General features: G+C 50.6%; 1 protein-coding gene across 10 annotated transcripts; it reads right to left on the reverse strand.

Annotated features, from left to right (window-relative positions):
- Nucleotides 1-667: 667 nt before the first annotated feature.
- RMND5B (required for meiotic nuclear division 5 homolog B) lies at nt 668-15,204 on the reverse strand. Of its 10 annotated transcripts, none has more exons than XM_032464941.1 (12): nt 14,873-15,204; nt 14,662-14,723; nt 14,002-14,123; nt 9,559-9,709; nt 6,246-6,391; nt 5,978-6,118; nt 4,085-4,185; nt 3,739-3,905; nt 2,782-2,947; nt 1,510-1,612; nt 1,264-1,418; nt 668-1,178 (listed from the first exon to the last, which is right to left on the reverse strand). In XM_032464941.1, the coding sequence occupies exons 4-12, from the start codon at nt 9,695-9,697 to the stop codon at nt 1,115-1,117; spliced, it is 1,182 nt and encodes a 393-aa protein (XP_032320832.1). In that variant the 5' UTR covers nt 9,698-9,709; nt 14,002-14,123; nt 14,662-14,723; nt 14,873-15,204; the 3' UTR covers nt 668-1,114. The 10 variants fall into 10 exon arrangements, 8 of the variants coding, with proteins under 8 accessions (XP_032320832.1, XP_032320831.1, XP_032320833.1 ...); XM_032464940.1 differs by having other exon boundaries at nt 14,657-14,723; XR_004314187.1 differs by lacking the exons at nt 9,559-9,709; nt 14,662-14,723; nt 14,873-15,204 and adding an exon at nt 14,281-14,617 and having other exon boundaries at nt 668-865; nt 1,058-1,178; nt 6,246-6,436; nt 14,035-14,123.
- Between the last annotated feature and the right edge of the window lie 449 nt (nt 15,205-15,653).

Here is a 15,653-nt window from a genome sequence, read left to right on the forward strand (position 1 = left end):
GGAGCTGCAGGGTAAAGCAGCTGAGTGCAGACCCCACTGCACGGAGGCCGGTAGCCCTTGTCAGGGACACCCCAGTTCCTCTTCTTTTTTTCCCCAGGAGCCTTAAATGCCACTGGGAAGCTGACAGAAGCAATTTACCCACCCACAGTAAATTTTAAATAGGTATATGAAGCAAAATGCAAAACCCCAGGCCATCCCTCCTGCCTGGCATAATGGCCCCAGTAATGTAATCCCTTAAACATTTTAGATTTATGGTGCCTTCCTGCTCTCAAAGGCCCCACGCAGGACTCAGTACACCTAGCAACCAAGCTTCAGGCGCCCTGGGAAAAAACTGGAAAGATCTTGGGCTCGAGGGTTGGATCTGGTTTAAAACTCTAAGCTCTCTGATAAGCTGTGAGCCCTTCTGGGCAAGTCATTTCATCTTCCTGCATCCCCCTCAGACTCATTCCTACTGAGAAGGTAATGAGACTTCATATATGCATATGTAAACGCGCCTTGCCCAGAGCCTGACATCTCCCAGCTTTTTCTCCCAATCAGAGATGCAGGTTGGGTTCTTTCTGACTGAGCTGTGTGGCTACCATGCTCCCACCGACAGCAGCAGCCAGGCCACGCCCGGTGCCTGTGTGCCGTGGGCACGTAGTAATGCTTCATCAGTAAAGCTAAAGGGTGGCGCAGGAAGGAGGCCTGTGAATATATTTGTTCAGTTATAAAACGAAGGCATCGGGTTGTAACGTGGACTATTTACAGTGGGATGTGGACACGCAGCTGTGAGGCTGGAACTGGCGTGGCGGTCACAGACCCGGCTGAGCGCAGGGATGGGAGACGTCCGCTGTGCTGGCCAAGCCCTCTGCTCCTCTGTCGGTTGCTACTAAGCAGCAAAAATAAACAGGGAGAGACAGCACGGTATAGAGGCCAGCGTCTCCCTGCCCTCAGAGCCACGGAGCCAGCTGCCCAGTGCAGGATGCTTCACCTCCCACCTTGGCCCCTGCCCATGGTGGCACTCCTCAGCCAGTTGCTCTGAAATGAACCACAGTCCATGGAAGCCAACCACCCCTACCGAGACAGGCCGAGGCTCTTGGATGAAAAATCTCTTTCGGCAAAGTTCAGGCAGGAATCAGAATATGATGCGTTTGCCATCTGCGGGGTTCTGCTCCATGGGACAGTAGGGACACTTCAGCCTACAAGGGGAGGAGAAACAAGAACGTCTCGGGGCTGGCCAGCAGACCAGTCAAGCCAAGGTGGAACAGCGCACGGGGAACTTACTTTCCTCCGTTAATGAGCTTGTTGAGTGCATCTCGGGAGATAACATGGCCACAGATGAGCTTGATGGGAGGGTTGGAATCCGACGTCTGCTGGCGGAGGATGGGGCACGCAAACACTGAGTGGTACCAGCACTTCATGCCTAGTTCGATCTCAATCTGGGGAGGCCAGCAGAGCAGTGAGTCCCACTTCCTGCGGCGGCTGTCCTCCCCTGCGCCTTCCGCCGCACCTCCCCCTGCCAGGCCTCACCGGTAACTCGTCCTTGTGACTCCAGACCCCGGTGCACTGCCTCTGCTCGATCACAGCTTTGATGTTCATCAGCACAGGCAGCGCCACACAGCCAGAGGCAAAGCTGCAGGACAAAGAGTAGGGGCTGGAGTGACCTCGCCAAGAACCCAGCAGACAAGACAAAAGGACCAGCACACTGTCGTCGGGACATGACTCAGGACAGGGTTCCAAAGTGGCACATGATCAAATTGGTCCTTAAAAATCTCAGGTCACTCATAAAATGTGGTTGTGTGTCGAACTCTAGAGAGTCATTCTAATGCACCCCAAATTTTGAGAACTTACAGGAAAGACAAAAGGAGCATCCGGGGGCAGACATCTGCTCACCTAAGCCACTGCTAAGTCCTGGCTGTGACAGGGGCAGTGATGAGTTTGAAAGGACCCCATCCTGCCTGTCTACCCCTCTGCTGTCACAGTGCACCTCTGCCACTGGCTATCAACCAGGGTGCTTAGAAATGGGGGAAGTGGATTCAGTTCTGACAACGATGGAGTGGGAGTGGGGAGCCGACTGGTTGCAGCCTTGGGTACCAAATACCTACTATGCACAGGGTGGTCACGCAGCACAGACCCGTCCTGTCTGAGGGGCCGGTGATGCTCCTGCTGGGAAGACTGTTCTATAACCCGAGTCCGTCGTAACAAATTGGAGGGTGGAGGCCACCACGCTGGAGCATGGCGTGAGACCCCACAGCCAGGGTAAATAAATGCACCGCCGTGGTGTGGGGTGCGGCGGGGCCGCGTCCAGGTGACCCTTATTCCCTGTGAGGCCCCAGGAGCCTGTCTGCTCGTGGAAGACGAGGACAGCAGTACCTCTAACTCCCAGGTTTGTGTGAAGCCCTGAGAAGAATGTCACTGTAAAGGAACCCTTCCAAAGGAAAGCTCTCAGCATACGTGACTCAGCCACTCTCAGGTCTCCCTGAGGGGAAATGGCTTTGAGAGATGAGCTGGTAAGAGGGCTGGGCTGTGACAATCCAGGGGTGAGGTGCGGGAGACACAGACCTTGTTCAAGAGATCTTACAAAATGGGAAACTTGACCCTGCTGCTGACCTTGTGGTGACCTCGGGCCACAGCTCTCCTAATCTCAGTTTCTCCAACTGTACAAACAAAGGTAATTCCTCCCTGGGAGAATGACTGAGACAGCCATTTTAGGTAGGAGCACCATCCCTCGATGTGGCCTTGGCAAACTGGGTTTCCCTCAAAACCCTCCCACTGGGGCTGTGCCCCCAGGGCCAGCTGTACCTGACGCTGAGGGGGGACTCCACGGAAAGCCCCAGCAGGGAACAAGCATCGCGCGTAAAGGTCTCGCAGATCTCGGCCCAGTGGCTGCTGTCCAGGAGGTGGCAGTAGGGGGACTTCTCCAAGCCCAGCCGCAGGTACACCAGACTGCCCATCATCACCTGGATCTCTAGGAGGCAAGGGGATGTCAGGGCGCAGCCTCTCCCCAGGACTCTGCATCCAGCCCCAGGGCGGGGGCAGGGCTGTGGGGGCAGCAGGGGGAGCAGGCTGAGCCCTGTGGCTCCCAGGCCGGTGACCCGGCCAAGCAGGGATTAAAATGCCCTCCAGCAAAACCGGTTTTCTCTAAAATCCAGTGCTGAGGTGGGGCCTCTGGGCTGCTTCTGTGGGGCGGGGCAGGCGTGACCACGTGCAGCAGGTAGGGAGGGGCTTCAGTTCTCTTCCCACCCTTCCAGTCACATCCAGGCGCCGTCTCAGGTTGGTGCTCACATCTCTATTCTCCAAACACTAGCTAACCTTCCTTTTTAAAAAGCCTTCAGGAGGCAGCAGCAGCTAGCTAAGATTCCGTAACGTTGCTGGTGTTCATTTCTAAGTAAAACGTGAAGTAATAAGCGTGAGTGGAGCTAAAGGAACAGTTACTGGCAGTCGGGGGGCTACTAACTGTGGACATCTGGAAAGTGAGGCTAAAACCGCTGGGGTCTGGAAGTCCTGGTGTGGGGGCCAGTGGGTGGCGGTGTGCTCTGGGTGGGGCGTGTGTGGCGCAGGGCAGGGGCACCCCTGAGGCGGTGTGAGATGAAGCTAGGAGGGTGCATCAGAGGCAGGCAAGGAAGGGCCTTGAGTCTGGAGTTCACCTGGGAGATGGTGGCGCCGGGGCCCCACGTGGGGCAGGGACGGGCAATCCTGCACATGCTGACCCCCGGCCAGAGCCCAGCCGTGCCCACCCCAGGCACCCGGGACACACACCCCGCTGGTGCAGCCGAGCAAAGGGCTGGAAGTGCCGGGCGTAGCTGAGGGCCTCCAGCTGCTTCTCGGGGCCGCCTGCCAGGAGGCGGATGAAGTGCAGTCGGTGCAGCTTGAACTCCAGGGAGCTGTTGAGCTCGAGCAGGCGCTGCCTGTGGGAGATGGCCCACCTGGGGAGGAAGGGGCCAGGCGAGCGTGGAGCCGGTGGCGCAAGGGAAAGGGCCCCCGCAGAGCCTTCAGAAGCCTACGTGAGGCCCCTGAGACGGGAGGGGGGCACGTCATGTACCGCGGGTGAGGTGAAGAACACAGACAAGCCCTGCCCCCGCAGACCCCCCAGGGGCCAACTTACTCCAGTGCTGGCCCCAGGTCTTGTTCGTGCAGAGCTTCCAGGATTCGATTCAACTCCAGGAAAGGCTGCTTGAAATCCAAGTCCACATTCAGCGTTGATTCCTGCAGGGAGAGAGAGCAATCCACCCCTGGAGCACAGTGTTTCCAAAACTATCTGCTCTGCACCTAATAAAACCTTATCCACAAAAGACAGGCTAGTGAGGGCCAGGTTTTGCAAGAGAAGCCACAGCCTCCTGCCAGCCACTTGGACCCCTCATTTCCACCACAGTTCTGGGAGGCTGACAGCTGCATGCTGGCCTCCTGGAGGGCAGATACAAATCCCACCCCACCTGTGGGGTACTGGGCACCCATACTGAGTAGCATGGAGAGAAAATTATTCCTTTTCAATCCTCATTACATTCAGGGAAGGTACCCTTTACTTCCACTGCTAGTGCGTCTCTAACCCTAACAAGGCTACTCTGCCATTTTACTCATCTTCCTTTTTAAGAAAGGGATTGTCAGGCACTCAGAACCTGCCTGGCAATCAACTCTAGCTAGAAATTAATAACTTCACTTTTCATTGTAATATTTTTATAGCCACTTTCTATTTATGTCAAAGACACTGATTTCTAAAATAGATTTATTTAAAGAAGCCACAAAAGCAAAAACAAACAAGTAGGACAACGTCAAATTAAATTTAAAGCTTCTGCACAACAAAGGAAACCATCAACAAGATGAAAAGGTGACCTACTGAATGGAAGAAAATATTTGCAAATTACACATCTGATAAGGGGCTAATATCCAAAATATATAAAGAACTCATATAACTCAATAGCAAAAAAAATAAGCAATCTGATTTTTTAAATGGACAGGAGATCTGAATAGATATTTTTCCAAAGGCGGCAACAAAATGGCCAACGGGCACATGAACAGATGCTCTACGTCAGTAATCATCAGGGCAAGGCAAACCAACACCAGTGAGACACCACCTCACACCTGTCAGAATGGCTGTTCCCAGAAAGACAAGAAAGAACAAGCGTTGGTAAGGATGTGGAGAAAAGGGAATCCTCATTCACCTCTGATGGGAGCATAAATTACTGCAGCCACTGTGGATAACAGTATGGAGGTTCCTCAAAAAATGAACAAGAGAGCTACCATACGATCCAGCAATCCCACTTCTGGGTGTTTATCCAAAGAACCCCCATGTTCATTGCAGCGTTATTTACAATAGCCCAGATGAGGAAACAACCTAAGTGTCCATCGACAGATAAATAATGAAAATGTGATATATATATATAGACATACGATATAATATTCAGCCATTAAAAAAAGGACATCCTGTCATTTGTGATAACACGGATGGAGCTCAAGGGCATTATGCTGAGTGAAATACGTCAGCTGAGACAGACAAATACCATATCATCTCACTTATATGTGGAACCTAAAAAATTTTCTAAAAAAGCCAAGAGCATACATGCAGAGAACAGATTGGTGGCTTCCAGAGGCAGAGGGTAGGGAGTGGGAGAAAACGGTAAACTGTTTTGAGTTTTTTAGTTTAAATAGATTAAATAAAATTTTAAAAATAGATATTAACTCATTTAAAGAAAGAAGGCATCAACAGAAAGGGGCTGGTCTACAATGGAAGCAAAGTGAAGGAGAGGCCTCGAAGGGAACCTGGACTTCCCGTGCGCAGTCCAGACGCGAGGGTGCCCTGCGGGGCCTCCCGCCCACTGGAGACGGGTCTCTGAGAACACGTACACCTATCAGACTCAGAGACTGACGATGCACGTATCTGAGTCATGTAAACAAACTGACTTGTGTGGACACAAAAAATAAAAATAAAAAAGAGTAACAGGGACCTAATGTAAAGAAAACCACCAAGCGGAGAGCCAGCGCTCCCCAGCCGGCCCGTTACCTGGCACAGCTCCTCGGCGACACTGAGCATGCCCTGCTGGTACAGGTGCTCCACTATGGCCATCTGCAGGATCTGCTGCTGCTTCTCCCGCGAGTCCCACACCGCATCGGAGACTACACCGCAAATCTCAGAGTCAAAGTTCTGACGAGGACGAGAAACAGGGCGCTGTGACTCAGGCTCGCACTTCTCGCTCTGGCTTCCTGGGGAGCTCGCTGCGCACCAGTGGCAGGTACTCCCGCCCCCGGGCTGGGGCCGCCCACCTGCTCACCCTGTCAATGGCTTTGCCCACTCGGGAGACACTGCTGTGAATGTCCTTGTGGTCCGAAGCCAGTTTCTGCACGGTGTCTTTTATCTTCTGGCAGCACTGGGACATCACCAGGGAGAGGGTGGCTGAGAGAGGGGTCCCCTGGAGGGCTGCAGAGAAACACTGGCAATGAGTTGGGACCCAGAGGAGCAGACCTTGTCCCGGCCTCCTTATTCTAAATGTCAGCACGGAGGCCCAGGAAGGAGCCCTGAACTGCAGACTGAAAGACTCAGCTTCTCCTCCTGTTCCTGCCACTTTTTAACTGCATGACTTGGAATTGGTCAAGTGGGACAAGCCGGTTCATCTCTTGGAGTCTTCATTTCCTCATCTGCAAAACAGGGGTGAGAGCACCAGCCTTGTAGGTTGCTGTGAATGAAGATGATATGGCACTTAGGTACTTTGTTTTGGCTCATTCAGTCCTCACCATCATGCTCTGCAGGGGGCACTCTCAGGATCCCGTCCTATAGCTGAGGAAGCCGAGGAAGTAACTCGCCAGATCTCACAGCAGTGAGAGATCTGAAGCCCGCATGCCTCACCACCACAGCAGATGGCTCCTTATCTTGAGGGAGATGCCATGCGGGAAGGCTCTGAACCATAAAGCGCTGTCCACTTGTTAATGCCCTTAGTTGCCCAGAGGACACCAGGCAGGCCATGGTCTCCAGGGAAGCTCAGGGACACTTCTGGCTCTGGATTCCAGGGTCACAGTGATTTCCAGCTTTCTGGCTGGGTTGGAGCCACACCAACCACCAAGAGCATGTGAGACTTGGAACAGAGGAGGGCAGACAGGGAATGGAGTCGTTCCTTCCAGCCCAGCATCTACGCCCCTTCTTTAGATGGCAGAACCTCAGTTCAGGGAAGGAAACATGACACAAGGAAGGGAATGTGAGCCAAGAGGGCCAGGGAGCATCTCAGCTCCAAGATCAGAAGCCCTGGGAGACAGACGCATTCTGCCAGGTTATTAAACAAACTGAGGCTGCCGGAGCACCATGGCCACCTCAGGGGACCACTGCTCTGAGAAGGAAGCCAGTGTAGATTGAAGGTATCACCTGAGCACCTAGACCCAGCTGGGCTGGACCTATCAGTCACCTGAGTCTATAAACCCAGCACCCCCTCCCTTTTGTTTGTCTGTTATTTAAGCTATGTGGGCTGGGCTTCTGTCACTTGTAACTGAATGAGTCCTGACAAATACAAACAAGAGGAGGTAGCTGGGCCACCCACCTACTCCTACTAGGATGGCCATCATCAAAAAGACAGGTAATAACAAGTGTTGGCGAGGATGTGGGGAAACTGGAACTCACACATTGCTGGTGGGCATGTGAAATGTTGCAGCTACTCTGAAAAATAGTTTGCCAGTTCCTCAAGAAGTCGAACAGAGAGGTACCATAAGACCCAGCACATAAAAAAGAATGAAGTAACGATTCAACAGGGATGAACTTTGAGAACCTGCGGAGTGAAAGAACATAAAAGACCACATGTTGTATGACTCCATTTGTAGGAAGTGTCCAGAATAGGTAAGTCCATCAGGAGGAAGCAGGTTAGCGGTTGCCAGGGGCTGAGGGAGAAGGAGAAATGGAGTGATTATTAATGGGCAGGGTTTGTTTTTGGAGTGATGAGTATGTTCTGAAATTAGTGAGTGGTAATGACCGTACAATTATGTAAATATACTACAAACCACTAAACTGTACACTTGAAAACAGTGAATTTTATTTTATTGTTCTCTTTTCCTGTTTTTTGTTTTTGTTTGTTTTCTAAAAATCTAGGTAAATTTTAATGTGAATTATAGCTCAGTTAAAAAATAAAGGATATAAGAACCAGGGGTTACCTCTGGTCAAATCTAAGCCAATTTGATCATCAAAATAAATAATAATAGTAATGCAGTATAACCCACTGAATAAAATAAGAATTTATGAGCATGAACTTGAAAAAATAAATACATATATACATAAATACATAAATAAGGGAGATGGGAAAGCTTTTTTCTTTTTAAGAGGGGAGGAAATAATTAGATTTATTTATTAAATTTTTTTTTAATGGAGGTACTGGAGACTGAACCCAGGACCTCCCGCATACTAAGCACGCACTCTACCAATGAGCTACACCCTCCCTTCTTGAAAGCTTCTTTCTTACAGTTGAATGACAACTAGTAAATGTATAGGGAATGACAGAGCAGGAAAAATCACTGATATTGCAACTTACTTTGTAATGCTTAATTCAGGCAAGAATTAATGGATGCTAAAATTGTGGGCTGAAGTTTGATAAAGCACAGGAAATTTATAATCTCAAAGTACCTCCCCACAAATTACTTACGAATTAACTCTAAAGAAAAAACTATTAACTTTAGGGCACCGGAACCTGACAGACACCATCATAACCAAGTAACCAAACTTAACACTACCAGTAATGCAACAAATTGATACCTTGTACCTCCTGGTGTGATGCACTGAGAAACACATCAGTTCTGAAGGACTCCTGCCCCAAATGAAAAAATGATGAGAAAACAGCAAACAAGTCCAAACCGAGAGCCATTCTGCAAAATCATGGCCTTAATGTTTCCAAAAATGTCGATGTCATGAAAGACAAAGGCAGGCAGAGAAAATGTCCCAGACTGAAAAAACTAAAGATTAGACATGAAAAACTAAATGCAGTACTTGATCTTGGATTGGATCCTGGACTGGGAAATAAAATTAAAATGTTTTATGAAAATTACTGGATATTGGCAAATTAAAATATGAGCTAGATGTATTAGGTCATAGTATTATACTAATGTTTAACTTCTTATTTTAATAATTATACTGTGCTTATGTAAAAGAATGCCTTTGATCTTAGGAAAGCCACACCAAAGGTTTAGGGACAAAGGAGTATGTACTTCCTAATGGTTTAAAAAGAATTAAGAATATGCAAGAGAACTAATAAAGCAAATGTGGCGACGGACTAGCAGTGGGCGGACCTGGGCGAAGGGTATCGATGCGAGCTCTTTACACTAATCTTGGAACTTTTCTGTAAATGCAAAATTATCTTAAAATGTCTTAAAAACTCAAAATAGAAAAGCAAATTGAAAACAAAGTATACATGAAAATAATCTCAGGTAGATGAATAATTTCTGATGGGCGTTTTGGAAATAGTTCAGACACTTCCATTATCCTCTTTCAAGGAGGCCTAGGGACCCATGTGTCAATGTCCTAACCATCATCCTTCCAGAACCCTGGCACCAAGTAGCCTGGGGGTCCCCGGGGCCCTGAGGGAGGCAGGTGCGGGGCTCTCGTGCAGGGACACCCACCTGCGCTGGCCAGCTCAGCCCGTAGCTGGCCTACGTGGTGCAGCAGCTCCTCCAGGCTCTGCTCACAGTGCTGCCCGTAGGTCAGGAACTTCTGTAGGACCTTGTCCACCTCTCTCTCCACACTCGCGCACTGCTCCATGGCGGCCTCTGCCTGGGGGCACAGGTAGGGTGTCCACTGCATCAGGCCCCATCTGGGCCAGAGGGACATGGTGACAAGGGCTCCCAGATCCCCCTCACTATTCCCATATCGTATCTCAATGCTCAGAAATTCCCAGCCTAACATACCCGTGCCATCACCCCAGGGTGCCCATCGCAGGGTGCAGGCAGGTGTGAGGACAGGGGTTTTTTGAATCATGGTGAGAAAATTACTGTTTTCAGTTCTTTTTAATTTGTTTTGTTTTGTTTTTTGGGGGGGTAGGAGGTAGTTAGGTTTGTTTGTTTATTTATTTACTGGAGGCACTGGGGATTGAACCCCAGACTTCACGTATGCTAAGCACACACTCTACCAATGAGCTATACCCCACTCTCAACTCTTTTCATTAGAATCCTTGTTCCTCTCTTTTTATTTTTATTTATTTACTTTTTCCCCTCTCCTTTTAATCAGAAGAGAGGGCAGGCCTTGCAGAGCCTTCAGCGAGCAGTACTCTCTGTGCGATCGTATGTCACGTGCTTTCACACGTTCACTAGGGCCACCTTCTCCTCAGCGAGTGGACCTGGTTTTCCACACACGACGGAGAGAGAAGCCGTGAAGGCAGTCCTCGAATGGCTGATGTTTGAAAGCGCAGTCTGAGGGACCAAGGCTGATGGCAGTGGCCTGACCGGCCTCACCCACCACTCCCGCCTCAGCCGCTCAGACGGGCGGCTTGTGTTCTGCCAGCAGGAACCTCTGCTCCCTCACAGCTCCGTGCCTTGGTATGCTCCCCACTGTCCCTCCGCTCCCTGACCACTTGAGAAGCCAGCTCATCCTTTGCGAGGCAGCTCAGAGGTCATCTCCCGCCGCTGTCCCCAGCCTGCTCCCGCCTGGCTCCCTCCACTCTCGCCTAGCAACCTTCTGTTTCAGTTCTGATCACTGGGTAATGATCTGGCCGAGGCCTGCCTCTCCCACCAGACTAGAACATCTCTTGCTGTAACACAACCTTCCCTCTTCATTTTACCGTTTAAAGTTCACTTCTCTTGTCCCAGCCTTCCCACCACTGAGGTCCCATGCCTAAGTCCCCTCCATCCCGGGCCACTGCTCCCCTCCATTTCAGAGCAGCCTTCTGCACTGAACACATGGACAATCCTCAGAATGCTGGGGACAGAGTTGATTTCATGCCCCTATCCTTCCATCTAAGACAGGATCTGAAGTGAGAGGCTCTGTCCGATGTCCCCTCAAACGTTCAAATCCAGCCAGCTGTTCATTCTCTCAAAGAAGGGTTCAGAGTAACATCACAAAGAGAATCCTGTGTCCAAAGTGACCACCGGGATTCTCCCAGTTTCTCCAGACTCTCTCCCCATTCCCCCAAGCACCGTCAGGCCTGACCTCATCATTTCGGCCCAGCCCGTAGCCACTGCCTCCTTATCAGACAGGGCCTTGAGATGTGTTTACGACCTCTCTCCTTATAATCGATGCTGTCACGCTAGAATTTGTAATCATGGTGTCTAGAAGACTTGCCCCCTCTTCATGTCCCCTGAGGAAATACCCTATAATGCATATGAGCCATTATGGGCAAAATATAACAGGGACACCTATCAGAAATAATAATATAGTTATTATTATTATTGCTATTATTAGTTAATATTTCATAAGGGCTTATTATGCGACAGGAACTGTTCTATTGACTTGGCACGCATCAACTAATTTACTTAATTCTTATAAAAACACTATGAGGTAGGTACAATTACTAGACCCACTTTACAGACGAGAAAATAAAACTCAGAAAGATTAAATAAATTGCCCAAGGTCACGCAGCTGGAAAGTGGAGGACCTGGAACCGAAGCTAGGCAGTCAGGCTCCAGGCTCAAGGGCACTTTTCTGAAACACTTCGCATCACAGTACTCTCTGGACCAGCCTAGCAGGCCACCACCTCACCACGAAGGAAAGCAGCCAGTATTTATGGTTGGAGTGAGTGTAGAGCAACAATTAAGGACAACAAGAAACAGGAAAGTAACCACAGAGCCTGTGAGATGATCAACTGGGAAAGACGGCAGCACAAAAGAATGTAATTTACCCAAAATAATCACAGCTCAAAAAAGGTCAGGACCTCACCACGGTCAAAATCTGGCCCTGTCAGACACCAACACCAGGACTATCAAAGGGAAGCCCAAGTCAGCATTTTGAAATTATGTTAAAAAGCTGAGGAAGGAGGTGGGTACAAGATTTTTCATCCCAGTGCTGTGTGTTGCAGTAGCGAGTTGGACACAGCATAGGGGCCTCATCACAGGGGGAAGTGGTTAAGTCAGGAAGTAAAAATGTAGGGGATGCATCTACGGAAACCTGGGTAGAACTGAGAAACCATGTTCCAGATACACCCACAGCAACATCAGTAAGATCCAAAACATGGCACTGAAGGGAAAAGACAAAACAAAATGAAGACCAGGCAGAATACCATTTACGTAGCTTAAAAATACATGCATATGCATACAGCGGGTGGGAAAAGCTCAGTGGTAAAGTGCATGTTTACCATGCATGAAGTCCTGGGTTCAAGCCCCAGTACTTCCACTTAAAAAATATATATATACATGCAAATAAAAGGCTGTGTACCAAAGACATTAGAGTGGTTTACTACGAGGGGTGGGGGTGCTGGAGTAGGGGAGAGAGGACTGAGGATAAAAGGGAATATGCAAGTAAATGCAAAGGAGAAAAAAAAAAAAAAGGCCTGCCCTTTGAATCATTTAAATGTACCAGGAAAGTGTGATCACCTCAATAAAATATTTTTAAATAAAATAAATGAGATGGGAAAACAGAACTGCTTTCAGGTATTCCATCTGAAAAGCCCAGGAGGCCAATTCAGTGCGTACAGGGTGAGCCGCTCTGCCTTAATCACAGTCGGTCATCCTCACCAGGCACAAGGATGAATGAGTGTGTGAGTTTGTCTTCAGGATTAATCCAGTGTAATTTCATTTCCATTGTCCTAAGCTCTCCTCCCCAAGGTGTCACATGGACAGAAATTATCTACCAGGGTGATCACTCCAAAACAACACATCAGATCCTGTCACCCCCTTCACTCATCACTGCCATGGTTTGACATATGAGCCCTTTGCAACTGTACATTCGCTTCCTCGGCACAAGCTGTTCCTGGGTCTAGCGTGCCCTCCACTCTTCTCTGCAAGGAGAACACAAGATGCAGTTTAATCGTCAGCTCCCCCACGAAGCTCTCAATGAAATCTCCTCTGCTTCACAAACCAAACCTCTGTCGAGGCTGCCGTACCACACACATCTGAGTTCTCAGCACTGCGGCACAGTAACTGCCTACTCACACATCTGTCTCCTCCCATGAGTGTGAGCTGCTCAGGGCTGGAGTCCAATCTCATCCTCTCTCCCCTCAGTGCCCAGCCCAGCTCCTGGTCCACGGTGGGTGCATCCATTTCCTAACCCTTGGACCAGGAGGACTGAGCTCAAACCTGCCAGGGTTGGGCAGGAAGAGACATGAGTGTAATATTAAAATCCCCACCAAGGCATACATAGGGGTGTTGTCCCCAGTCTTCAGCATCCTTTCTGGAGCCAGGGGGAAGAAGCGAACTTTGTGAAAATTATAGAAAGGTCCCTTTTGCTTGACACAGAACTGGACAACCTCCAATGACCCAACACAATTTTTTGCACCCCGAGCCTCTATCCATTTTTCACCTTACACATCACTCCTCTGCTCAAAACCCAAAAGATTTCCATTGTCCTTAGAATAAAATTCCCCTTTCTTGTAATGGCTTACAAGGCTCTACGTGAGTCAACTCCCAATCACCTCTTCAACCTCATCACCTACCACTACCTTAATAGTCATATTCCAACCACACTAGCCTTCTTTCTATTTCTTGAACATAAGTTTATTTCTACCTCAGGGCTTTTGCACTGGCTGTTCCCTCTACCTGGAACACACTGCTCCCAGATTTCCCCATGGCCAGCTCCTTATTAGGGTCTCAAATGCAAACGTCGTTTCTTCAGAGATGCTCTCCTAGACCACAGTATCTAACGCTGACCCCTCCGCCCTACCCCACACCCGTCACCGTCACTATATTATATCACTCTGTTCCTTTTCTTCATTTCGCATCTTTACTTCAAGTTTCAAATCCTTCTTTTGTCATTAACCAAAACTGGAAGGAGTAAAAAGCCCACCACTCTTCATGGACTGCAGTCCCTACTGGGAGTTATAACTGCATTAACGTGCAAATAACTGGCAAACTCCTACTCATCCTTCAAAAGACCTAAGTGGACTGCCCTGCCTGGCTCCCACGTCCACAAGGAGTTACCTCGGACCGGGCCAGGTCGCACTGGGATGGGACGTCTGAGCTCCAGCGACTCCCACCGCACGGGCGGTTCCTCGTGAGTCCTGTGAGTCTGCGGGGGTCCAACTCGCGGCCCGGCCAGACGTCTGAGAGAAAACGAGCCCAAGGGAGGACTGGTCGGGGGGCTCACTCGCAGGACTTCGGAGGCAAGCCGGCGCCCGGCAGCCCGGGGAAGGAGCCGCCCAGCGCGCCGGTGCCGCCCGCCCAGCGCCCCGCCCTCGGGCCGCGCCCGCCGGCTCCCACCTGGCCCCGCCCCCGGGCCCCGGCTTCCGGCGCCGCCGTCCTCGGAACCGGAAGCCGCGGCGGTTGCTCGGCGGCTCGGACTCTCCCACTCGCTGTCTAGCGGAGGGTTGGCCGAGCCTCCCCCTCCCGCGCGCCAGGAGTGGAGTCGCCCGCAGCATCCCGGCAGCTTCCGCCCGCCACCGCTCCCGCCGTCCGGGCGCTGCGCCGGGGCTCCCCCGGGCGCCCGAGGCTGTCGGCCCGCCCGGGGCTCCCGGGGCGGCGGGAAGGAATGGGGGCGTCCTACTGGCTGGCCAGCGGGGGTGCGCGCGGCGGCTCGGCGTCCAGAAGCCCTGTGCCTCCCCCGCTCCCGCCCTCCACCTTCACTCAAAGTAAAGACCTTACGGAACGACACGAGGCTCGTGAGGGGTCAAGCAGTGGGGCTTTCCCTCGATGGTTCCTTGATGCTGTTTGGGAAACATCGAGTGATGTTTAAAAGAAAAGTCCCTTTTTTCTGCCCTAGCCCTGCTGCTCCCCTAAGCCCGTACATAATGCACTGGGCATTCAACAGGAGATTCAAATTCTGCTCAGAGGGACCCAGCCCCTACCCTCCTACCTTCCGTTAGTCGCCATCCTTACGGAGTGCTGGGGGAGACGGGTGGCCCAACTGTCCTAAGGAGGAAGGGTAAGGGTTAGGAAGGAGGAGAAGAGGAGGCAGTGACCCCAAACCCAAGCCAGGACTGAATTCACGATTCTCCCAGGCCCTCTTGCTCTTCAGGGAAGAGGCAGAGACGCTCCCTACTTCCTCTACAGGCTTCAAGGACTTGAACTAGAAACAGCCCAAGAGAAAAAATAAATAAAATAGCAAAACAAAACAAACAAAGAAACAGTCCAAGAGACTCGGTCTCTTGTTTCCCTGACTTCCTGCAGCCTTTTAGGGCATTCTCCCTTCCCACTCTGCACGCCTCCTCCCCAAAACCCACAAAGCACCCTTGCACAATCTTGGTTTGTTTTCCGTACAGCACTTGCACAACCCAGTCGTGTTTTCTTTATAACATTTGACTTTAAATTATCCTGAGCGTTTATTTGTTTATTCTATCTTCCCGCCCCTAATCCCATCACGACTACCCACTTTCAGGATAAAAGCTCCTCTGGGGCCAGGACTTTGTACTCATCATTGCTGTATCCCCGACACTATGCGCTTGGAACACAGTAGGTGCACAGAAATGGTCTGAAGTAGCCAATATCCTCCGCTCTTGAATGAGGAAACCGCGGCTCCAAAACCTGATGAAACACGCAAGAAAGAGGGCGGTCCACAGCCCCAAGAGGAGCCCGCGGGGGCATCGGAGCATCCCGGAGAAGCCTGTCTGTGCACCGTGAGCCTGGGTGGTCTTGGC

Source organism: Camelus ferus, chromosome 22, assembly GCF_009834535.1.
Source record: "Camelus ferus isolate YT-003-E chromosome 22, BCGSAC_Cfer_1.0, whole genome shotgun sequence".
In the NCBI taxonomy this organism is placed as follows: Eukaryota; Metazoa; Chordata; class Mammalia; order Artiodactyla; family Camelidae; genus Camelus; species Camelus ferus.

What these genes read in the sequence shown, in the direction of transcription:
- RMND5B (XM_032464939.1), bottom strand. Translation starts at nt 14,438, where the DNA reads ATGCTGCGGGCGACTCCACTCCTGGCGCGCGGGAGGGGGAGGCTCGGC. An exon ending in TGCTCGGCTGCACCAGCGGG is followed by an intron (nt 2,948 to 3,738) that starts GTGTGTGTCCCG and finishes CTTGCCTCCTAG; the next exon opens with AGATCCAGGTGATGATGGGC. An exon ending in AAGCTCATTAACGGAGGAAA is followed by an intron (nt 1,179 to 1,263) that starts GTAAGTTCCCCG and finishes CTCCCCTTGTAG; the next exon opens with GCTGAAGTGTCCCTACTGTC.